A 24,953-nucleotide genomic window follows, 5' to 3' on the forward strand; every position below is an offset into this window, starting at 1 on the left:
GAAAAAGCCAGCCTGGCTTACCTTCCCAGAGCTGCAGGCTCTGTGGGGCAACAGAGGGCCAGATGACAAGGCTGTTGGCCTCAAAAAGAGGATTCTGGAATTTTATCAGCTCCTCAGAACTGTTCACCCAGGACCACAGGGACATAGTCTTTTGTGGCAGCTTCAGTTTAGACCTAACAAACCCATCAGAACAAGTTAGTTTTCACTTCTGTACTGTAAAGACTCATCCTGTCAGAGCCCCAATGACCTAGGTGGCCTCAAGCTTTCCCATGTGCTACTAGCCTAGACAATTCAGGCTAATCCCTTCAATACCTCTCACCAACATGGCACAGGGTGTAAACCTAAAACAATTTACTCAACCTGGCCGATTACAATTAGTTTTGAAGAAAAGGATGGGGAAATAACACTTATAAGCTGGGTGGAAGTCAGCTGCCTTCTGTCCAGATGAAGAAACAGTCACCTCCCCAGAGTGGTTCAACTGCCAGGTTTGGAAAGGGGCTGAACTCCTGTGTTCAACCACAGAGCTGGGGGATGTGATAGGTCTGCATCAGGGAAGGATGGTAGTGCAATTCTGAGTACATTAAAGCAGTGTTACTGCTGGAATTGTGCAATTGGCACGTCTGAGGAGATCCCTCTGGTGGCAGGAAGCATCAGAGCACAGAGAGAAAGCAGTGCTGCTTTCCTTGGTCAAACCACCTCCAGGAGTCACACAGGGGTCTCTAATACTCAGATTCTGGCAGACCTCATTCTGCTTACGCTAGCAGATTGAACTCCACCAGGCAGGAGATTCACCATCCCTGTGAATGCTTCAGGCAGCACAAGCTTAACATCAGACTTCAAACATTTTCTGTTGTCACAGGCTGACATGTTCAGATGTGACAGGCAGGTTATTACATGTAACATTCTATACTCTTTCAAATTTCATCTTACTGGCTTCAAGTCTAACTTGGTTTTGCAGATGATCAGTTCAGCAGCCCTGCAGAAGACAGAAGAGTCTCTTTTCAGCAAAGATTATTTTAAGGGCAGAGAGGTTGATAGGGAGTTTTAAATTGCCTTCTGTATCCATAACATCAGTTGTTTTTCCCTTCTACTCATTCAGTGGTCCTCAGTTCCATAGAACATGGTCTTCAGACCATAGAAACATAGAATCATAGAATAGTTTGGGTTGGAAAGGACCTTAAGATCATTAAGTTCAAAGCCCCCTGTCATGGGCAGGGATCCCTCACCCTAGATCATGTCATAGAATCATAGAATCATAGAATAGTTAGGGTTGGAAAGGACCTCAAGATCATCTAGTTCCAACCCCCCTGTCATGGACAGGGACATGTCACCCAAGGCTCTGTCCAGCCCGGCCTTGAGCACCATCAGGGATGCAGCATTCACCACTTCTCTGGGCAATCCATTCCACTGCCTCACCACCCTCACAATAAAGAGCTTCTTACTTATATCTAACCTGAACTTCCCTTGTTTCAGTTTAAACCCATTACTCCTTGTCCTATCACTACAGTCCCTGATGAAGAGTCCCTCCCCAGCATCCCTATAGGCCCCCTTCAGATACTGGAAGGCTGCTATGAGGTCTCCACGCAGCCTTCTCTTCTCCAGGCTCAACAGCCTCAACTTTCTCAGCCTATCTTCATACGTGAGGTTCTCCTGCCCCCTGATCATCCTCATGGCCCTCCTCTAGACTTGTTCCAACAGTTCCATGTCCTTTTTATGTTGAGGACACCAGAACTGCACACAATACTCCAGGTGAGGTCTCACGAGAGCAGAGTAGAGGGGCAGGATCACCTCCTTCGACCTGCTGGTCACGCTCCTTTTGATGCAGCCCAGGATACAGTTGGCTTTCTGGGCTGCGAGCGCACACTGAACCCAGCTCATGCTTATTTTCTCATCGACCAGCACCCCCAAGTCCTTCTCTGCAGGGCTGCTCTGAATCTCTTCTCTGCCCAACCTGGTCTCCAAGAAGACACTGAGCCACAGATTTCTTTAGTCACACTGAAACACTTGTAAGAGGGACAAGCTCTCTAATATTGCAGACTACATAACTGCAACACAAGAAGCTCACCTGTGCTAAGGGAGACCACACAAGCACCCTCACCCTTTTTCAAACTAAGAAACTTTTCTATTTTTGTCCAATACAGCCCAGTATTTAAGGGCTTCAAAGCAAACATCCTTACCAACCTTTCATTTTCGTTGTTTCCCAGGAAAGTCCCAAACTGTGAAGCGTAAGCATGTTCAAAAAGCATAATGAGGAACCGTTCATTGAATTCAAAAGAGCAAGGGAACTGACGAAGGATTTGCCACACACAGTCCAAAAAGAGAAGAAATACTGGGGCCTCCCATTTCTGCTTGCTATTTGAATAGGCTGATTGGGCACAACGCTGCTGAAAAGGGTGACCAGCCTGTAAGTAAGAATCAGAGAAAGCATCACAAAGTACTGGGATGTGAGCACATTTAGCAAAAAAACCCTTTAAAGCTAGTTCTGTCCATGCAACTATACTACTACTACTCTTTTCTATAATGGTAATTTCATCAAGTATCTGGTAACAGACTGCTAGCAACCATGACCAACTTTGCTGCCTGTTTCAGGCTATGTAAATAGCCCTGTATTTGATCAGAGAAGTTTACCAAGAACAAACTGGTGTAGGTTCAAAGCACCAGGCTGAGAATATTAGCTGCAAAAGCACAAGGAGTCTCTTAGTTTCTTTGTATAATGAGTACTAATTTATTGTGGTTTAGTCTGAACAGTGTTTTTCTAAAGAGCTGTCCACCCTAAGCATGCAGAACAGGCAGCTCCCCTAAACCAAATCATCATGAGAGGCAGCAGCCCCATGGAGCCCAAAGGTGCAAATGACTCAGTTAATGATGCTGCTCTTAGGACAAAGAGCCATTCACACTTAGCAAGGCTGTAACAAGGCCCAACCTGTCTGCTACCTCTCAAGCTATTTCTCAATACAACTGTCACTGGAATAGATTGCCTTTTGTCCATAGGCATGTCTTACCTGCAGCCACTCCCTCACAATAAGAGATTCAAAGCCACGTATGGTCCTGCACCTGGGATCCAAGATAATCTGTGCCAGAGAAGTTACCTGGAGTGTCGAATCAGTTCCTTCAGTCCCATGGACTAGTACTGATGCACCTTCCCTGGGAAAGAAAAAAGTGGCACAGAATGAGTGAGCTCATCACATCCCAAGGATGTATGCATCCCAGTGGATGACATTACATCCCAGAGACACCAGTGTTGCTATCCTGACAATGCTGAGGTTTTGCTGGCTCTTTACCCAGTCTTCCTTCCCATAAGCTTACTCTCTGCCCTGCATGGAACTTAAGCATTGCAACATCTTTGTCTATAGTCCTATGTCTAAAACAAACCCAGTGCCTCTATGGTATAGATAATCTTCAGATATACTTTATCTCCTTCCCCAGGCAGTGGCAGATAGGCTGCTTAGCAGCCAAGCACAAATGCAAAGGCTAACTGCAAACCTATGGTCTCCTCAAAGTGGGGCACACCAGAATAACACTGTTTTCACCTTTCAGGCTTTGGACCTTTGAGATACTGCAAGATTTTTCTCAGTCATTCCCTCCCTGCAGCAAATATAACTGACCCATCCTTGTCAGCTCAGCTATGATCTCAAGGATCTGAGGGAGGCAGGCCAGGCACCAGTGCTGACCTGGCCTGCCATAGCTCCAGGTAAACAGAAAAAGCAAAGCTGAGGTTAACAAAAATGATGAAATTGTCCACTGCCCAAAGAAACCAGATGAGTTCATCACCAGTCTTTCTCATTATACACAACTTTCATTATACACATGCAGGAAAGAATTACAGATAAAATTATTGATCAAGAGCAATCCTTTTCTGACAGAGTCAATAACTAAACAGGCACTGTCAGTGCTTTTAAAAAGCACAGCAGCTCCTATTTTATTGGTAAAACAGCAGGACTGCATTCATGGTACTGTTCTGGGTTCAGCAGTAGCAGTCATTTTTCTCCTTAGTAGCTGGTGCAGTGCTGCGTTTTTGATTTTTGGCTTGGGAACAGCGCTGATAATGCCAATGTTTTCAGTTGCTGCTCAAATGTTTGGTCTGGCCAAGGGCTTTCGGAGCCTCATGCTCTGCCAGGGAGAAGGAAAAGCCAGGAGGAAGCAGAGACAGGACACCTGACCCAAACTAGCCAAAGAGGTATTCCATACCACAGCACGTCATGCCCAGGATGTAACAGAGAGTTATCCAGAAGGGCTAGGGCACTGTGGGGTTAGACAGCGCTTGGTCGGGTGGGGTTGGGCGAGTTATCGGTCGACCGGTGCTGAGGCGTTGTATTCTCTTCCCTTGTTGTTTCCTTTATCATTATTATTATTATTGGTGGTAGCAGCAGTGGTTTGTGTTATACACCTTAATTACTGGACTGTTCTTATCTCAACCCGTGGGAGTTGCATTCTTTTCAATTCTCCTCTCCGCCCCTCCGGGAGTAGAGGGAGGGAAAGAAGGCAGGGAGTGAGTGGAGAAGCCGTGTGGCTGGGTTTAAACCACGACAGATACTTTTCAGCCTATTTGCGTATCTGTACAGCACATTCCCTAGCTGGTACGAAAAGCTAAGTTTTCCCTGCATTTTGAGAAGGGCTTTCCCCTCTGAGCCACAAAGAAATCAACACTTAGAGCCCTACATTTGGTCTTAGAAACCTTGACACCTGACAGCTCTTGCTCTCCAGCCTGTGGTCTGAAGACAAGACAGCCAAGTCAGCAGCATTTATTACTGAAACGTCAGGTCAAAAGCACGTACAAAGGATGAACAGGATTGCTTCAATAAGACTATGGGGATAAAAAAAAAAATCAAGAGGAAAAAGTACTGGGCTAACTCCTGGGGAAAACAAGGAAACACCATTGTTTTCATCTCCAGGAGTCAGGCATTGGAAACTTTCAGATAAAACCAGATGACTTAAAAAAAACACAAACCCTCTGTGTTCTCACTTTACTAGGCTACCGAACAACATTTCAGATGGGCACATTCTAACCAAAACCTTCTATAAAACTAACTAAATTAGACTGGTTGCATCAGACATAGAACACTCCTTAACTCAATTATCTATGTCCATATGTTTAGTCAAGATTTCCTCCCTCAGGCTTGTACTTCTAAAAACGCAAGCAAGATTTACTGGAGGAACATTCCTTAACCATGATGAAACAGTATCTTGCATGGGTACAAGGCAGTTCATGGTGGTCATCAGCAGTATTTAAAGTGGAAATAGAGGTATTTAACAAGCAATCTCTATTGAGTGAATGAGGAACTCCAGGCTTTCTGAAGATTTACCTATCAATACACTGAGCAGCTAGGCAAGCTGTAGTTAGTATCTCCTTGATGTGAGTCAGCCAGTTGGATGCTTCCAGTTTACTGAGCCAGCGGTCCATGTTGTGCGACTGGTCATTACAAGCTTCCACAAGTTTGATGAGGCTTTCCTGCAGAATGTTAAACCTTTGGGAAAAGCAAAATATTACTGAAAATGTAAGCAGTAACATAGCAATCAGGACAATGTGTTTAACTGATCTCTAAATAAAGCACTATGATTTATACAGTTATTTCAAACTGACCCTATATAGAAGTCATATCTCCTCATTCAGCAAACCTGCTCTTGCTGGTAATGCCACACCATGGCTAGCTGCCAGCAGAACACTACTCTTTGGACATAAGCAGCCTCTTACCTTTCAGAACATATTGTTTCATAAGGCATTACAACACTAGGGCCTTCCAACAGCTCCAGTAATATTAATGCATGACTGTGTTGAAGGATTCACCAGAACTAAGGCTTAAGAGCAGTTGAATGAGGTCAGACTAAAAGTCTATTTAACTTAGTACCTTGTCCCAAAATGACTAAACAAAACTAGACGTCCAGAGAAAATGACTGGATAAGAGGAAGGTGACTGCCACAGAACAAATCCTCACCTGCAGAAGTTTTCTGACAAGGTACTTTCTCATTCCTGTGCACTACTGCAAAGTGGAATACAGGAAGGCCGAAGTGCAGCTACAGATGGTCAGAGAAAGAGATGGCACAAGGAAATTGCCTAATGTCTGAAACCTGCAGCAGCCTGATCAGAACAAGGAACCAAACACAGCTTTCTGAAGCCAAATACTTTAATCATCCACATACCCTGATTTTGCAAAAAAATACAAATGTGACCCTGTTGACAGGAACCAGGATTCAGAGCCACTTCTTACAGAAGCAAATACTTTATGGAGCTAGCATGGATCTATCAATATAACCCTACAAAGCCAAGACTGTGATTTCACCCACCTCTCAATACATTTGTGAATCCTCCTCCACTGGGGATAATGCGCTTCTTGTTCAAAGCCCCCTCCTTTGGCCCTGGCCTGCTGGGCAACATTCAGAGACCTGGTATCAATTATGTAGCCACGCTTGCCAGGCCGTAGGGTGGCATTAATAAGCTTCTCATCTTCTTTACACCGTCTTCCGTTTGTACCTGTAAGAGGCTGGCTACTTCGCATCATGACCTGCAGAGACAAAGAACCATGAATCAGGCACTGGAAATGGAGAGACTTAAGACTAAAAGAAATTTATCAATTGGGCTCCAAGCCAAAAATAGAGATTTAAGCTCACTATACAAAGGGCACCCCTTCACCGAAGGATTTCTTAGGGGTCTGTAAATGTAGACTGCAAACTGACGGAATACCTCACCAACTCTCCATTCCAGGCATGGAGAACAGCTCTAGAGAGGCTCACTGCTGAAATTCACACACCATGCTCCTGTTTTCCTTTACAACTCAGACCATTATAACAATGCTTATAGGAGTGAGATAGATCAACCTTAAGAAAATCTTCCTCCATCAGTTCAGAGGTAAAATCCAGTGGGGTCCTCCTGGATGTCCAGCACTTCTCTGTGGAGTTGCACTAGCAAGTGCAGCTCTCACCCCCCTGCACCTCCTGCTTCCACCTGCTTCAAGTTCAATCCACCATGACTGGACACAGACAAGTGAACACCATGATCTGCACTGACTGCTGCACAGAAACGTCCCTCTAGCTCTTCCTAGAGTTGCTGTTCTCTCTTGCCCTGAATCCTTCAGTTCTTTTAAGCGCAATCCTTGCGGGGACAGAAGCGTTACTGTCACAGGTTCAAGCACTTCTAGCCTAATTCTATTACATTCCTCATAACTTGGAAAGTACACAATCCAAAGAGATAAAGGAATAAATCTTCCTTTAATGGTTTTCAGTCAGGCTGAGAGAAAGCAGAAAGCACAACTTATGAAGTTGGTGAAAGGCTGATTTTTAAGGAAAGCAAAAAAAGCACAAAGATACTGCTAGGTCAGACTAGATGTCTTCTAATTCAGAGCTTAACAATCTTGGCAACAGGAGGAGAGAAGACATTAGAGTATTTGACTCAGAAGCCTGGACCAAGTTTATAAGCCACAGCCTGCACATCCTAACATCCTCAGAACTCGTTACCTCAGCAAAAGATACACAGAATTACTCAACAATTTCATAAAGTGCATTTCCTAATTATAGCATATCAGACACTCAATTACACTTTGGCTTGTCGGAAGGTGGTGAAGTCTGTGCAACAATGAGTTTGCTACTCCTGAAACATGTTATACTGACAGGCTCAGGAACAGATTGTACTGATCACTCCTTAGACAGATACACAGCAGAAGTGGTGCTGGCTCTGGGCACGCTCGCTGTCATCATGACTATTACGAAGAAGACAGCCCACCACCCTGCGACAGGACAATGTGGTTTCTGCCATCCTTTCAGCATGAAGCCTCTTGGCAGACAAAGCAAGTAAGGGTGCCAGCGGTAGCTTTGCAAGTCTCATCTTGCTCTTACTGCTGTGAGCAAGCTCATGCCACATACGCTCCATAAGCAAGTGGATTAAGAGCTATTACTAGGATGGAGATTACTCATTCCATCACCCGGAACCAGTTTCACTGCAAACACCTAGTAACTTGGAAAATAAACCAAATGAACTGTATTAAGTCTAGAGCACAAGTTTGTTTTCATTAAACAAAGAGCGTCACATACTTCCTTCTGGTAGAACCGTTACTCAAATGCAGCTTACCATCCCATTCTTCTTATGGTAATAGCTGAGGACTGGGAAGCGACTGCCGTGGCGGAACATGGCAACTTTCCAAAGCGCTTCATCATCGATGGATTTGGGGACAATGACAGCTGGAGGGTAGGATGGACAGACAGTGAAATCCTTATTGATGCTGCTTAGACGCCATTCATCTGTCTGAAAGAAATCAGAATATACAAGACTTTGGGTCAGAAATACTATGACAGCATAACATACTAGGGAATAGGACCTTCCATGTTCAGAGTTTTATCACCTATCTATTCCACTTGCACCATAGATGAAAGCTCAATTGTCACTACTGGAATAACCAAGTTTGTTCATGCAGGAATCTGGATCCCCTTTAATACCATAACCACCCCAACCGGTCAGATCAAACCCAGCACCATTATCCTGTCTCCAACAAAAAAACTGACAAAAGAGAAGCTATTCAAGAACAAAGAAGCCCACCCACTCTCTGCGGTGCACTCATCCCCTATCTCTCAGATGCCGTATTATAGACATTAGAAGGTATATTCCTGCCTAATCCTTTTAGTATCCATTTATAGGTCTGTTGACTGATTATTTTCCCCACACTTCTTGATGCTGCCTGCAATCACACCATCTTGTTGCAGCAGCTCCCAGAAGCTCATTACCCAGTGTGCAGATGAAGCTCAAAAGCAACGGAAGAAGTTATCAGGTGGCCCTGCTCCTTGAGGTGCAGGACTTGTTGAACGATGGCTCATTCCCCATCTGGTTTATCCACATCCTCAACAAACAGCACAAAATAAGCCCATGTGGTCACAAATGCATGGCTGTGGCTTTTAATTCTTTCAGACACAGCAGGCAGCATGCCTGCAGTACACACTACAACATAACTGCATTTGCAGATAGCTTCAATCTCATAGGAATTAAGAACATGGTATGCCTGTCTCAGAAAACCCAGAACAGAAATGTATTGCCACATCAGCCGATTTAGACTGGGGTAACATGGGCTCAAACCTCTACTTGTGCTGAAAGCAGAGTTGGTAACACTACCCACAAGACAAAGATAGCCAAAAAGGCAAGAATGTCCACCAATTCTAGACGATTGAAGCTGCTTGGAGGTTAAAATTTCAGTTTAACATTCCTAGCTTGGTTCTTTTCTAGGGGCTCTGCTTTAAGTAAAGCACTATGGCTCTTCATCCGAAAGCATCTCCTGGTACCAAGCACAGCATCTAAGTACAAAGGTCTCATCATAAACTCTTGTATAATTTTTCAATTTCCAACAGTCACACACACCTGCACCCTCAGAAGCACTTGGCACGAGAACTCAGGCTACTTGATACCCAGGGTCAGACACAAGACTTTGCCCCATCTCAGGCAAAACCAGAGGTCAATTAGTAGCCTCACTGATAGGGAGTCCTCACTTACTGAAGTATAGGCCAGAAAAGCTGTCCTAACTTGCATCTTCAGACAGGCCCAGCCCTCATGGAGGGCTTGCTGCTTCTGGGCTGGTACCACACCACTGCCTCCTGCATTAAGAACATCGTTCAAGCACATCAGATGGCCACAGGCATACCTTTATCCCAGGAGAGCATATCACACAGCAAAACCTTGCCTAAAGTTTGGCAGCAAACTTAGCTCATGGTCCTTAATAGCAGGACGGCGTCTTGGCTGGGCTGCATCAGTCAGTGCATCCTTATCAGGTATTTCTTAAGGCAAACAGAACCTGCTAGCAGAAGCTTTGGTGAGGAAAATGACTCAGAAGCCTCTACAGCATGTTTTGATTTTAACAGCAGCATTAAATTTTTAAAAGTAGCAGCAGAATAGCAGTCAAATTTACCTATAAAAGCGCCAGAACAATGAAGCTTAAAGGAAACATTTGAGACATTGGCAGCCAACGGTATGACTAGCATAAGAAGAAATTCTTGTGAGACCCTACCTGCAGTCCTGCATCCAGCTCCAGGGCCCTCAACACGAGGGACATGGACCTGTTGGAGTGGGTTCAGAGGAGGCCATGAAGATAGTAAGAGGGCTGGAGCACCTCTGCTATGGAGAGAGATGGGATTGTTCTGCCCAGAGAAAAGAAAGATCAAGGGAGACCTTAGAGCAGCTTCCAGTGCTTAAAAGGGGCCAACAAGAAATCTGGAGAGGGGGTTTTGACAATGGCCTGTAGGGACAGAAAAAGGGGGAACAGCTTTAACCTGACAGAGGGGAGATTCAGGTTAAATACAAGGAAGAAGTTGTTCCCTGTGAGGGTGGTGAGGCCCTGGCACAGGGTGCCCAGAGAAGCTGTGGCTGCCCCATCCCTGGCAGTGCTCAAGGCCAGGCTGGATGGGGCTTGGAGCAACTTGGTCTAGTGGAAGGTGTCCCTGCCTGTGGCAGGGGGTTGGAACTGGATGATCTTTAAGATCCCTTCCAACCCAAACCATTCTGTGAATGGAAGACTATCATCCTGATTTATTCCCACTTTGGTAATTTAACTCTGCTCATAATCTACCCTCCTCACCATTTATAACTACAGGACAGATGACTGTTATGTCACCCAGGAAGAGTATACTGTTACATAGGAAGGAGCAAAAGCACAGCAGCAATCAGCACCATCTATCTTCTGTATCACAGCTACTTTTGCAGAGACCCAGTTAACCCTGCCAGCTTCAGACCACTAAAATATACTACAACACACATCAGATGATAATAAAACCTCAAAGTCTAAGTCACTTCTTGGCTTTTGCTTGGGGGTTTGTCTTGCGACTTGCAAGCAAAAATTGCCATTACTAACTGGAAGAGCAAGGCAAGAGCAAACCAGCAACATGCAGTAGATGCAGATACGGGAAGCAGTAAGGACTGCAGTGAAGCAGAAGAGATGGAGCTCATCTTCAGATATCACCAGCATGTTGTGGAAAACTCTAAGCACACAGTTAATATTTACTTCTCCCAGAAAGAAATCTGTATTTTACGGGATCAGAAAAAGTTAATTCCAGTTAAGGCTGGAAGCAGCAAAGAATTGGGGCACAGTAGAAAGGAGAGAGGGCTTCAAAGAAAAAAAGAAAATAGCCTCAAGTATTTTCTTAAACGCAGTGCAAAGTTAACTCTTACATTTCTGCTTTTCTTGTCCTAGTATTTGTTTAGATATATAGATTTTCCACTGAAAGGCTAAAGCAACAGTTATCCTTCCTTCTTAAAGATGAAATTGCTAGGAGAGGTCATTTTCCACAAAACAGTGTGAAACAATTCAAGCTCTACTAGTAAGCCTTAAAAGAAGAGTTGGGAAAGAAGAGACCTTGAAGGATCCTGCAGAACAGAAATGAGAGAGGCTATTTTCAAGGAACAGGCAGAAGGCAACAAGACCTGTTAGCAACAGACTGTGTGTGGACAGGAAACATAACAACAGAGGCAAGCAAAGATTGATGCTTGTCTTATAAGAGACAAATAAAAAGCTCCAGTTCAGTAGAGCACAGCTGAACTGAACTGTCCAGGAACAGCTGACACACCTATAACGAATCCAGATCTGATGTGCTACCCAGTGCCTCAAGAAAAACACAACGCAATATAAAGCTGGATGAGCAAACATGAACTATCCCATTCATCTTTTACTCCATTCATGTATTTGTAGTATCACTAAAGTCTTATCTCACAGTACAATAACTTGGAGCCTGCATGCTCAGTGGAGTTTTGCTGTGACATTTAGTAAAGCATTGAGCCAATTTCTTAATACGACTTAATTCTCAGCTGAACGACTCTGTTGATATGTTGGATTTACCCAAAGAGCAGTTCATGGAAAGTCACTTGACAAAAGCCCTGTTGACCTGTGCTGCAGGTTATTCCCAAGAAAATAAACACGTAGCACACATGCTAACAGCTATCAGCAAGTGGCAGCCCACTGAAACTTAATCTGATTCCTTTAGACCAAAGACATTAGCCTTACAGTTCTTCCCTTAACACCTTCATGCACTAAATGCAAGAGTGTTGTGACAGTACAGCAGCTTCCCTAATGCCAGAGATAAGCACAGGGGCAAAAGTGCTCAAGTGTTTGCTATCAAATTCCAGAGACAACACTAGACGACACTTTGTCAGATCAATGAAATGGAGTGAAATCGTGCAAGGGGTACATATGCTGTAAGAAAAACACATTTGGCACAACATATGCCAAGATAATCATAGAATCAATGCATGGTTTTGGTTGGAAAGGACCTTAAAGCTCATTCAGTTCCAACCCTCTCCCACAGGCAGGGACACCTTCCACTAGACCAGGTTGCTTCAAGCCCCATCCAACCTGGCCTTGAACACTGCCAGGGATGGGGCAGCCACAGCTTCTCTGGGCACCCTGTGCCAGGGCATCACCACCCTCACAAGGAAAAACTTCCTAAGATCTCACCTAAATCTCCCCTCTGTCAGATTAAAGCCATTTCTCTTTGTCTATCACTACTTACTCCTACCATAAGTCCCCCTCGAGCTTTCTTGTAAGCTCCCTTTAGGTAACACAAGGGATAAACATAAAAATTATAATAAATTATAACAACATAATATATTGTCTGATTTTTAACGTACTACTGAAATTTTCTTGATTTTAATTTTTAGTTTTACTTTGTCATCATAGAATGCGTCAGTTTAAAAACAACTCTTCTGTAGCAGACAAATTGGAATTAATACATTACTACAGCTGCAGTGTGGCTGAAACGGAGTTTTTAACAAGTTATTACCATATTGGGGAAGGTAAGGAATAACAGATCCAGATGGATGATTTAATGGAGAGGGAAGTAACCTTCTGTATTCTACTCATCTGACTTAAGGGAGAAAAAAGATAAATCAGCCATTTACTTGTTCTAGCTTGTCACATATGACAGTTTAATTACAGAAGAAAAAATATTTGGTCAACAATACATTTATCTGTTATTCAGGAAATGTAAATCATTTGAACATGCCCCATCCCTGGCAGTGCTCAAGGCCAGGTTGGACAGGGCTTTGACCAACATGCTCTAGTGGAAGGTGTCCTTGCCTGTGGCAGGGGGTTGGAATTGGACGAGCTTTAAGGCCCCTTCCAAACCAAATCATTCTATGACAGCTGTTGTCACCATTTTGTTAAAAAGGGAGTTACATCTGAAGTTTGGGTTAAAAGCCAGGAATTAATCAACATCCATTAGACACACATATTTTAAAATTATTGCCCTTGAAACGTAGAGCTATAGAGTAAACAGGTTTTTAAATGCAAGCCTTCCAAGGAGTGTATGTCAAGAAAGCCAAGACATTTACAGATAAGGTGCTCATGCATTTTTAAGCCATGCTAGCACTGGTATCATGCTGGTAAATGCAGCCATCAGAAGTGACTGGACCCCTAAAATCTAAAAACTATTTCAGCTACACACAGAAAGCAAAATACAAATAGAAGCAGAACCATCTCCTGCAATCTTCCCTTGAGCTCTGAAGGATTTCCTTCTGGTGCCTTCAATCCCACTCTCATACTTCTCCCTTCTCACCAGATAGCACGCCAGCTTCTGGCCTTTTGATTCTCATTTAAATGCCTGCAAGCTTCCTCTGCTGAGCTGGGAAAGCATCTGCGGTTTCTGGATCAGGATACACTGATCACATTTGACTTCCCCAGCTGAAATTAAAGCTGAAACTGTGGTGCAAGTTATTTTAACAGGTCAGTTTGCATGTCTTTTGACAGCAGGTGAAGATGGGCCATGTGAGAGTACTCCAATTATGAGCCAAAAATAGAAACATCTCTCAATTCCTTTAATTTTCTAGTGATCTCATCATATGAATCTGGTCAACCTAATCATATTACTCAGTTATTAGTCATAAACAGGAAATGATAAATGCTGCAGACAAGCTGGGTTGCAGATAAAAGAAAAGGAAAATCAATGTTCTTTGATGCTGTACTAATGGATGCGGTCTCAGAAACCTAAGATGATGCAGCAAGTGCACATATTTAATGTGAAACAAAGACCTGGAACACAGAGATGCTAACCCAAAGCACTATTAAAAACAGGTTGGCTCCTACACCGAGTCAGTTCCCACTACACCAAATTCAGCATCCTAAAATGAAAGTCTGAATAACAGCTACAACAGGCAACGCCAGAAGAACAATTGCTACCCTACAGGTAATAAAGTAATACCAACAAGTGCTCGCAGCACCTGGAAGAATAGGACTGGAAGTTTCCTGCTGTCTAAACCCTCCTAGTATTTCCGCAGCACGAAGCAGAGCTGAGAGTGTTTCAAATTAGGCATCTTCCTAGAAAGCCAAGAAATCCTTAGCTTCATATCAATTAAGGGGTTGACAAAGATTGCATCTGAAGCGGAGTGGGATGAAAGCTAAGTACAATAAAGCCAGGCCAGAGGTCTTAAATTTGTTAAAATAATGAGGATCATCCCCAAAGCATTTACCTGGGAGGACATGAAGGTTGGAACTTTAAAATAGGCCTCAAAACTCCATTTGTACAAGGTGAAACACAAGTGCTAAATAGGAGTATTTAGCACATAAACAGAAGCATCTGATGTTTAGTGTATTTGAACAACACACATTTCACCCAGACACCAGACAGCTATTTTTAACATCCAGGATTTCCAGTTCAGACACCACTGGGTGAAAAACTTCACACACTTCTTGCACGAGCATATCCTAGTGCCTACGTATACCCTTTAAGATCCAACTTACTACTGAACTGAGAAGCTCAAATTCTTGGTCAGGCAGAAAAGAGCACCAGCCGTCTTCAATGACTTCAAACATGGGCCGGTAGAAGAAGGGATACATGAGAGTGACAGAGTCCAGGGTGGAAAGTGCCTGTGCAGGGAAGAGAAATAAACAGCTACTTAATTCATTCAATTTGCTATCTTATTTCAAAAAACCCCCATACATCAAATAGTATTTTCCTCTAATATCGGTGATGCAAACTTAAGACACCCAAAAGCATACAGCCATTAAGCTTGAGTTATTAAATTACCAGCAAGGTACTTTAAAACACATAAAACTCAGTAGCACAGACAAAAGCCGGTTATAACAATCTAACTGCAATTGGAGGTCTGTACAGGATATAATTTCTGTAGGCTTCACTATGTAACAACATGCCAAAGGATGAGAAAGATGTACACTGAACAAGTATGAGACACATCCTACATGACATTTACCTGATTACTTAAATAATCAGAGCTTAAGCTCAGGAAGTCACTTAACATTGTTCGAGACATGTGAAACTCAACTGGTCTGATTTGGGTTTGCATCCTCATGCTCCAACATAATAAAGCTGAGCTTCATTTTACCAAATGTTACAGCAAAATATTTGCTCAAGAAAAGTAGGGTTGGGGCTTTTGGGGGGACCGTTTGTTTATTGGGTGTTTTGCGCTGTTTTCTCATTTTGCTTCCAGAACATCAGTGAAAACCTTCCTCACTGGAAAAAAAAGTTCATAGAATCATAGATGTCCTGGTTTCAGCTGGGATAGAGTTAATTTTCTTCCTAGTAGCTGGTGCAGTGCCGTGTTTGGCTTTAGTCTGGGAACAACACTGATAACAACACAGTTTTTGCCTGGTAGCACTTACCCTGATCGAGGACTTTTCAGTCTCTCATGCTCTGCCAGTGACGAGGGTCATAAGAAACAGGATGGGAGCAGAGACAGGACACCTGACCCAAACTAGCCAAAAGGATATTCCATACCACAGAGCATCATGCTCAGTTTAGAAAATGGGGAGAGTGGCTGGAAGGGGCCAATCACTGCTCAGGAATGAGCTGGGCATCGATCAGCAGGTGGTGAGCAACTGTACTGTGCATCATTTGTTTATTACTTTATATATTTCCTATTATTATATTTTACTTCTATTTCAATTATTAAACTTTTATTATCTGAAACCACGAATTTTATCTTTTTTCGATTCTCCTCCCCATCCCACTGGGGATTGGGCAGAAAGTGAGTGAATGGCTGTGTCGTACTTAGTTGCCAGCTGGGCTTAAACTATGACAACAGAATTCCATGTTGGAAGGAATCTCGGGGATCACCTGGTCCAACCTTTCTCGGCAAAGCACGAACTAGACAAGATGGCCCAGCACCCTGTCAAGCTGGATCTTAGATATGTCCAGTGTTGGACAGTCCACCTGGGGAGATTATTCCGATGGTTGATTGTTCCCATTATGAAAAATTGTCCTCTTTTGTCCAAGCGGAATCTCCTCAGGAGTAATTTGGGCCCATCACCCTTCATCTTTTCCACGTGACTCCTTGTAAAAAGGAGTCTCCATCTTCCTTGTAGCCACCTTTCAAATACTGGAACACAGGGATAAGGTCTCCCCCGAGCCTTCTTTTCTCCATGCTGAACAAGCTCAGCTCTCTCAGCCTTTCCTCATACAGCTGCCCAATGCTTGTGGCCCTTCTCTGGAGCCTCTCCAACCTGTGCTACACTGCTAAGGTTGAGGTCAGACCAGCATCTGAGAACCCAGGTGTTATTTAATATCATGAATTCTTACCTCAATAGAGCTCGCAATGTTCAAACACTCCTCCATTCCAGGTATATCCAGCTGAATAATCCGCAGATCTTTGCATTTTATAACAATGGTACCCAATGAGCCCACAAACCTATAGCAAGACACAAAGAAAGCATCTCTTGAGAACAGGATCATCAAAGATAAGACGAGGTATTACAGCTCTTCCTACAACGTGCCTACAAGACAAAATTCCATTAGTACTAATTTGCCTGCAATATAACCTTTCAAAAAATAAACAAAATCACCTCTTTATTTGGTATTTGCAAGTTTTTTTGAGGGGGGAGAAACTCCATGCTTTGATGCAGCAGTGAGTGGAAATGTAAGTATTATGAGATAAAGAGAGGTTTTTTCCTACCAGCTTTTCTTTAAAAGATGAAAGAGAAAATGTATGTTCAGTTATTTTCTGGTAGTACTGTAAGCTTCAGCTAGCAGTTTCCAGTTTCATTAAAGTAATGCACTGAAACTGTGAGGATTGCTAGAAACATCTGAGTTTAGTTTAATGTTCAAGGTAACATTTCAGTCTGGCTACATTACACTCCAATGTCTGTAACAAGAAAATCTGGTTTCTGATACATGCAGTACTATGGAGATCTCAGAGACATTAAGGTCTTATCACTGCTGGTTACAAAACAAGTTAACCCAGAAAAAGCTAAATGTTACAGAGCAAACACAGCTTACAGATACTCTCACCAGTCTTCCTTACAAACCAGAAAGGATGATGCCCAAGCACCAGTGTTTTGTTTACATTAACTAGCTACCAGCATGCACAGGAAAGATGTAGCTTTTAGTTCATAAAGCAGTGAATTGAGGAAAAGGACCAGAGTCTCCCAGACATCACAGCAGTGCTTGCAGCAGCCAGGGTGATGCAAGAGACAAAAGCAGGCAAGACCTGAAGGACGAAGTTTCAGTCCTTTGTGGCCTGACCCTCAGCACAAGGAAAGGCAGAGCTGTGCACACTCCAGGAGACCTGTTGCTAAGCTTTGGGTTGCTTCACCTGTACTACAGAAGATGCCTGTAATTTATTTTGGAATTGTTATTACAGCTGAAAGGTTATTACCTATCTTGTGCAGGCAAAGGTTAACATGCAGAACCAACTATAATTTGGGTACTGCTGAAGGAAGAACTACAGGCCTTTTGACAGAAGGGTTCTGCAGCTCTAGCAGAGCCAGTCTGTACATGGGTTGCCCTTGCTTCAGCGCTGTTTAACGCATCTCCAAGGAAATAACACAGTGAAGCTACAACACACCAACAGGGCTGTGTTTTCTTCAAGCAAAACCACTATAGGAAATCACCGGAGACTGCTCCACTCCTCAGTATAACCCTATAGGTCATATTTGTTTAAAAAGCTACAAACCTTTAAGAAGCATTTTGATGACCATCTGATAATCAGGGAAAACATTGTTTTGTACAAAAGACACTCAATGTGAAAGTGGGAGAAGGTATTTTTATGAATCTGGCACAACATCACAGTTGTTGCGCACTAATAACCTGAAGCAGTGCCAAACTGGGCCATTCTACAACCTTTATTAGTTTATGAGTCTTGTTATTCTACCCTCCCCAGCACCAAGAATATATTCTAATCCTTTTATATAGGAAAGCTTCGTGGCGGTTACACACAATGCTCCTCTCAAGGAGGGAGATGTCTACTCTAGAAACCTTCTAGAAACCAGGGCTGGTAATAAAGGCTGCGAGTATCTGCAGGCGTAGATAACCCCGTTATAAATCACATACTGAGCTAGCAGTGTGCTGCTCCCTCACCATAACTTACAAGTGTTATCTGCTTATTCGGTATTAACTCACATTACAACTGTAACTAAGCTCATACAAAACTAAAAACAAAAGAAAAGCTTGGCCATAATAATTTTCGAAACAGCTACAGCTGGTTTAGTACCAGCAGGAAGGAGGATGAGGCCAAACCACGCTGATGACTGGGCAGTGCTAGACAGGAACAGATTTCCCAAGGTTTCCACAGCTCTGCTCCTCTCCACCCTCAGGCCTAGATGCAGCATTTCTCAGAAATGCACAGAGATATCAGGAACACAGGAACAAATTTAATCAGCACCCAGTACTTCACCCATTCTCAGATTCTGAGGCAACCTGATAGTTTTAATTGATGCTGCTTGATTTCTCTGCATCCCTGGCAGTGTTCAAGGCCAGGCTGGATGGGGCGTGGAGCAACCTGGTCTAGGGGAAGGTGTTCCTTCCCATAGCAGGGGGTTGGAACTGGATGAGGTCTCTTCCAACTCAAACCATTCTGTGATTCTATGAAACTGAAAAAAGGACCAAGACAAGGAAGCAGAAGACAATGACCGGGTGAGGTGGGACTGCTACTCAACAACATAAGCACAATGGGGCAACAGTACATGTAAAGCAGGCAGAAGTGATGGTAAGATTAATCTGCAAGTGCCTGCAACAAAAGCGGATGGGCAAGGAAAAGAATAGAGTGCTGCAGCTACAACTCAGCTCTCCCACACTGCTCCCACAAGGAATATGCTGTTTAAGCATTACTGATTTCCATGAGCAGTTGGAGAAATAAAGGGATGATGCGGTTGAGCAGCAGGAGGCTGATCTCGGGCTGAGAATGTCCAGAGTCCACTTCAGCCATCAGCTGTGGTGAGTGACCCAAGGAAATCCCTTCATCAGTGCCTCAGCTCCCACTGAACAGTGGTAAAGGTGCATCTTTTAGCATGTGTTTCAAGATCTACTGATGAAATCCACTAAACAATTAACACAGAGAACTGCTGACAAAGGTGTTTAAGCATAAAAATTCTGACTCTGTGACCAAAAACAACTGGCAAGCAACAATACCCCAAAATAATTAATTCATTAACTGCCCATGCCAGTATTCTGCCCTGTGATAAACACATAAATCTACGGGCTTTCGCAAGTCACAGGTGTGGTTATGTGGATATAACTGTACGAGTTTACAATAACAGAAACAAATCTCGCTAAAGACACAAGATTAGACAACAAGTTAAAAAGGGTCAGAACTCTTGAGCAGAATGGAGTCACATAGCAAAAGGATTTGTAAAGGTAAAAGAAGGGGGGGACTTGGTATAAGAAAAGCTAGTGCCTGGAACACATAGCGTTAAAGTACTTTTTAGCTTAACATAGGTTGTAGAAAGAGAATAATGTTTATGTTGTAAGTCTGTGGAATGTAGTGGCCCCACTAAACATGAATTAATTGCTTCACACATGTCTTCTAAAGTATCTTTAGTTTTAAAGGACAATGTTTGTGTTGTAAGTCTGTGGTGAGATAACAGGATTTAGTGGCCCCACTAAACATGAATGAGTTATTTCACACCATCCTTCTACTTATCAGTTAGTTTAGAGACAGAGCCTCCCAAACATCTGCTAGCTTGCGATACTCCTTGTCTGCACTCTGCCCATCCTGCAATAAATTTTGCAGGAAGGTCACACTGTTTTAAATCTTTGCTAGGTATCAAAAGAATTAATAGATATAACTGGTTTCAGCTAGTTGTGTGATTACTGGGGCGTCCAACTGTGCCAAAGATGAAAAGTACACTGTGAGGAAGACTGCTTACTTCATCTTGAAGACCCCTGCCCACAATCACCGCAGAGCAGTGCACAGACACCAAGAGGAGGAGACTTATGATAATAAGTTCTTGGAGCTAGTTATAATATTCCCCATCTACATGAAGGAATTATGAGTATGTATGTAACTAACATAATAGTGAAAATATATAAACCTGTAACAAATACTAATCACTTGCGCCTCTGGCTACGGTCATGCGCCCAGCGCTTTTGCTTTATTGACTTTGTCCCTCAATAAAACCTTGTTATCTTGTTTAGAGGAGTGAGTTCGTATTTCACATGCCCTGTGCTCTGATCGTCCTTTTTTCTCTCTAATCCTCGATTTAAGACAGCTAAGGTGAAAGCCAGTCCTGACAACGACTTTTCAGCCCCGAGGCACAAACGATCAGGCAGGGAAACGAGCAGCCATACCTTTTTTCGATAGAATCAATGTTGGAGTGCAACAGCCACAGCTCCTCAGCGTTATCATGACGCCGCGAAGAAAAGATGAGGTGATGGCCAGTCAAACACAGAGTCCCCTCCACGGGCAGGTAGAACGGGCGGTGCAGGACCACGTTGTCCGCTCGGGGGGTCTTGATCAGCTCCGCAAACTCCATGCTTGCTGGCAAACGGTAAGCCACAAAAACGTGCTGGGGAGAACGGGGGTAACCTCGCGCAGGAGCAGCAGGGAGGACAGGGCACGGCGCAGCGCTACGCCACAGCGGGCAGGCCGCGGCACAACCCACAGCGTGATCCCATCTCCCAAGGTGGCGAAACGCTGCGGGGAGAAGGAGAGGGACAGCTCCGAGCCCGCTCGGAGGAGGCCGGCGCCCTCGCAAGGCCCCTTTCCCCGCGGGCGGCGCAGTGCCGGACCGAGAGCGGGGCTCGGTGCCCCCGGAGGGCAGCGGCAGGGCAGGCCGAGGCGGGAGCGCAGCCCCGGAGCCGCCCCGCGACGCCCTCGCCCCGCCGTGCTCCGGACGCGCCCGCGCAGCAGCACGGCCCGGAAGACCACGGGCCGTGCCGGATGTTGAGAGTTCACGTGAGGCACCGGAGCCAATCCCCACGCTCCGAAGGGGCCCGTCTGTCTTACCGGAAAGGGCGCCGGCGCTAAGAGCCCGGGCGCCCCACGGCACCGCCGCAACAGTTCCGCGGCATCACAGCCCGCCTAGGGAGGAGCGGCGCCGGAGGCGGGGCTGGGGCCTCATCGGAGAGGAGCCAATGGGGACGGGAAACCGGGGAGGGGGCGGGGCTAGAGGAATGGGCGGGGCGGCGGGGCTGGGGCCGGGGCGGGCAGATGGGCGGGGCCGGGGCGGGCAGATGGGCGGGGCCGGGGCGGGCAGATGGGCGGGGCCGGCGCGGGCAGATGGGCGGGGCCGGGGCGGGCAGATGGGCGGGGCCGGGGCGGGCAGATGGGCGGGGCCGGCGCGGGCAGATGGGCGGGGCCGGGGCGGGCAGATGGGCGGGGCCGGGGCGGGCAGATGGGCGGGGCCGGGGCGGGCAGGGGCCGTGGGGCAGAGCTGGCTCGGGCAGGGGGCGGGCAGCGGCGCAGAGCCGGGGTGTTTGTGCCGCTGGAGCGCCCTGATGGCGGTGGCTGCGCACGAGGGCAGTCGGCAGAACCTGCCTGTAACGACGCGCGGCCCGTGCGGAGGTGCCTGCGGCGGCTCCTCTCCTGCTCATGGAGCAGGTCCCACATTCAGACCTACCGCCCCCGCCCCGCGTGCTCTGGATGCCCGCAGCAGCACAGGCTGCCCCTCTCCGGGAGCACCCGGCAGTGGCGGCGTTCCACTCGAGCTGCCTGCCCCCCGCGCTGCGGGGATGCCCGCAGAGCCCCCTCCATGTGGGCATCCCCCGCGATCTTGTTTAGAGACGGCAGCGGGTGGAAGGCGGCAGCCCCGCTCCCAGAGGAGGCCCAGCTGCACACCGAGGATCCCAGTTACCGTTGTGTCCGGTCTTGCACCTGGGTAAGCGCAACCCAGGAGTGCAGCAGGCAGGGACCTGCCCGGCTGGGGAACAGCTCTATAAATGGGACATGGGGGTCACCTGCCGCGGGCAGGGAACCTTCCACCATTCCAGGTTGCTCCAAGCCCCGTCCAACCTGGCCTTGAACACTGCCAGGGGTGGGGCAGCCACAGCTTCTCTGGGCACCCTGTGCCAGGGCCTCAGCACCCTCACAAGGAAGAGCTGCTTTCTTCCTAAAATCTAACCTGAACTTGTGACACTGCCAACATCCCACAGGTGGGGGTGAGGAGGCAGAGAATCAGTATAAGCTCGAGAGCTTTTCTCTGGGTTATCACTGTGAAGTACATCCCCGTTAGGAAAGCCACAGAGCTTGGGCACAGCTGAAACTCCAGTGCCCACACGGAATTTGTTGGCAGAACTGCAGGCAGGGATGTGGCCTGCAGCAGGCAATACTGACCCAGGCAATGCCAGGGAGCAGCTCCCGTGGCCAGACTAAGTTGGGATCCAGATAACAGGTCCTGGCATAGGGCTACAAAGATGCTTCTGAGGGCTGGAGCACCCCTGCTATGGAGACAGGCTGAGAGAGCTGGGCTTGTTCAGCCTGGAGAAGGGGAGGCTCCAGAGAGACCTTAGAGCAGCTTCCAGTGCCTAAAGGAGCCAACAAGAAAACTGGAGAGGGGCTTCTGACAAGGGCCTGTAGGGACAGGACAAGGGGGAATGGCTTTAACCTGACGGAAGGGAGACTGAGATGAGCTCTTAGGCAGAAGTTGTTCCCTGTGAGGGTGGTGAGGCCCTGGCACAGGGTGCCCAGAGAAGCTGTGGCTGCCCCATCCCTGGCAGTGTTCAAGGCCAGGTTGGATGGGGTTTGGAAAAACCTGGTCTAGTGGAAGGTGTCCCTGCCCGTGGCAGGGGTTGGAACTGGATGAGCTTTAAGGTCCTTTCCAACCCAGACTCTGTGGTTCACTAGCAGGGGTTTTCCCCCAAACCAGTAAGTTAGCAAGATTAAAAACTAAATTCAAAGCTGTAACACTGAAATGCAGCATTTACCCTGAGAGTATTGGTGAGTCTGTGAAGGGCTGCCTGCGAATCCCTGTGCTTTGAGCAAAATCAAACTTCCAAGCGGTTGTGAGAAGACGAAGGACTCTTCATGCTGACAGCAAATACCTGACGTGTCCTGAAGAGGGGCTCTGTCAGCTGCGCTGGCCGCGGCTACCTCCCAAAAGCGGACACTGCACCAGGAGGTAGATGTGGGCTCTGATGCAGAACCCCAGATCTTGCTCACCTGGGAAAACTGATTCCTTATCCTCCATCTGCTTTATCTCTGAAGCATGAAAATCAGGTCATCGGACATTTTTAGGGCTCTTTCTGAAGGAGATGCATGGCTGTTTGCTACCGTCCTGCCCACAATTGTTTGATTGTGCAAGTTCAAGATTGTTCAGTCCCTGCATGATGGAAACAGACTGGAACTATCTGTGCAGATGCAAAGAGGCTGCTTTTCATGACATCCTGTTCTAGACAATTGGCACAAGAGAAGGATTGAATAGGTGTTTAGGTAAAGTGGCCTGAATTATTATAGTCACCTCTGGCGGTGAGTTCATTTGGAGCTTGTCTAAGTTGTTACTTGTATGTCTTATAAATGCTGGCCGTTTAGGTGATTTCAATATCTGGGAATGATTTGAAAGTCTAATTAATGACATTTTATTCTCACAGATACATGCAAAGATTCATAATAAGGAAGATTAATTCCCCCCTTACAGCAGCTCGCACTGATCCACATCATAGAATCATAGAATCAGAATAGTTAGGGTTGGAAAGGACCTTTAGATCATCTAGTTCCAACCCCCCTGCCACAGGCAGGGACACCTCTCACTAAGCCATATCACCCAAGGCTCTGTCCAACCTGGCCTTCGTATGCTTGCATTGTGTTAATGCACGTATATTTGTGATCAAGTACAGATGTGTGCATGCCCATTTTTGCACCCGTGCAAGCTGGGTTTTGCAAGTATGCATAACGTACTCATTACATATATGAGTACACTGTACACATGCAGACAAATGGGAGGTGTGTTTGTGCACACAGCCTTGTGTGTGTGCCCTGGGCATGAAGGGGCTGTTTGCCCTTGTATGAGTGCAAGGGCATGCACAGCTGTGTGCACACGTGTTCAAGAGGGTCCAAGCAGCCCTGTTCCCTGGATCGCACTGCACGAGGTATTAATGAACAGTAATGGGATCTCGCTGTGACTTGTCATCATGGATCTGACAAACTGTTGATCCCACTCAACCCCTCCAAAGGAGAAGAGGGGTCTCCCCTAGGTCTGGAGCTACCAGGGCATGGGAGTCCCATATGTAACTTACAATAAAAACGTGTCTACATTGCTGCTTTCACTCCAGTGTTGGGATATCCTGGAAGCAGCACAGGACTCTCTGCATTTTGCCATTCAGTCTGGGAAGCCTTTGGTAGGAGCCCAGAACTAAATATAAACTCCCACCTTTGGGGCATGAGCACGACTGTTAAAGTGCTGCTCACCTTTGTGTTTCATCCTGGCTGAAGATGAAAACCTGTTTCAGTGCCCCTCACCATGCACAGTGGTGCTGGGCATCCATCTGAGGTTGCATAGGGAAGGCTGGTGCTTTGGGATATTGTCAGGAGAGTTGCCTGGAGTCTCCATACAGCTCCCTTGCCATCAACTTATGGGTATTAACCACACTGAGCCTCTTAGGAGACACTGTCTGGACTGTCGTGGTTCACCCCCTTCATCCCCAGGGTACCACAGCCCCCATCCTCATGAAGCACAGTCAGACCCCACAGACCGAGGAGCAACTTCTTTCTCTGAGGGGTGGCCTCCATCTCACCGATGGTGCTGTGGGGAGTTTTATTTATTAAGAGCATCCTCAATAGAATCACAGAATGGTTTGGGTTGAAAGGGACCTTTAAAGATCATCTAGTTCAAGCC

General features: G+C 46.0%; 1 protein-coding gene across 6 annotated transcripts in view; it reads right to left on the reverse strand.

The window, feature by feature from the left end:
* The window catches only part of MTMR9 (myotubularin related protein 9), a 45,697-nt gene extending 24,491 nt beyond the window's left edge, over positions 1 to 21,206 (reverse strand). For 3 of the 6 annotated variants that reach the window (XR_010613282.1, XR_010613281.1, XM_065681875.1), the window contains exons 1-9: positions 20,473 to 21,056; positions 16,489 to 16,597; positions 14,694 to 14,819; positions 8,060 to 8,233; positions 6,283 to 6,500; positions 5,304 to 5,465; positions 3,003 to 3,144; positions 2,182 to 2,402; positions 22 to 173 (exon numbers count right to left, since the gene is read on the reverse strand). Coding sequence is in view for 4 of the 6 variants with exons in the window: in XM_065681875.1 (XP_065537947.1) it covers positions 22 to 173; positions 2,182 to 2,402; positions 3,003 to 3,144; positions 5,304 to 5,465; positions 6,283 to 6,500; positions 8,060 to 8,233; positions 14,694 to 14,819; positions 16,489 to 16,597; positions 20,473 to 20,657 (1,489 nt within the window). In the remaining 2 variants the exon portion in view is untranslated. Of the gene's footprint in view, positions 1 to 21; positions 174 to 2,181; positions 2,403 to 3,002; positions 3,145 to 5,303; positions 5,466 to 6,282; positions 6,501 to 8,059; positions 8,234 to 14,693; positions 14,820 to 16,488; positions 16,598 to 20,472; positions 21,057 to 21,130 lie in introns of those variants that run through there. The other 3 variants (XM_065681876.1, XM_065681874.1, XM_065681872.1) reach the window with 2 other exon arrangements.
* Positions 21,207 to 24,953: the final 3,747 nt, after the last annotated feature.

The sequence above is a fragment of the Lathamus discolor genome, chromosome 5, assembly GCF_037157495.1.
Source record: "Lathamus discolor isolate bLatDis1 chromosome 5, bLatDis1.hap1, whole genome shotgun sequence".
NCBI lineage: Eukaryota > Metazoa > Chordata > Aves > Psittaciformes > Psittacidae > Lathamus > Lathamus discolor.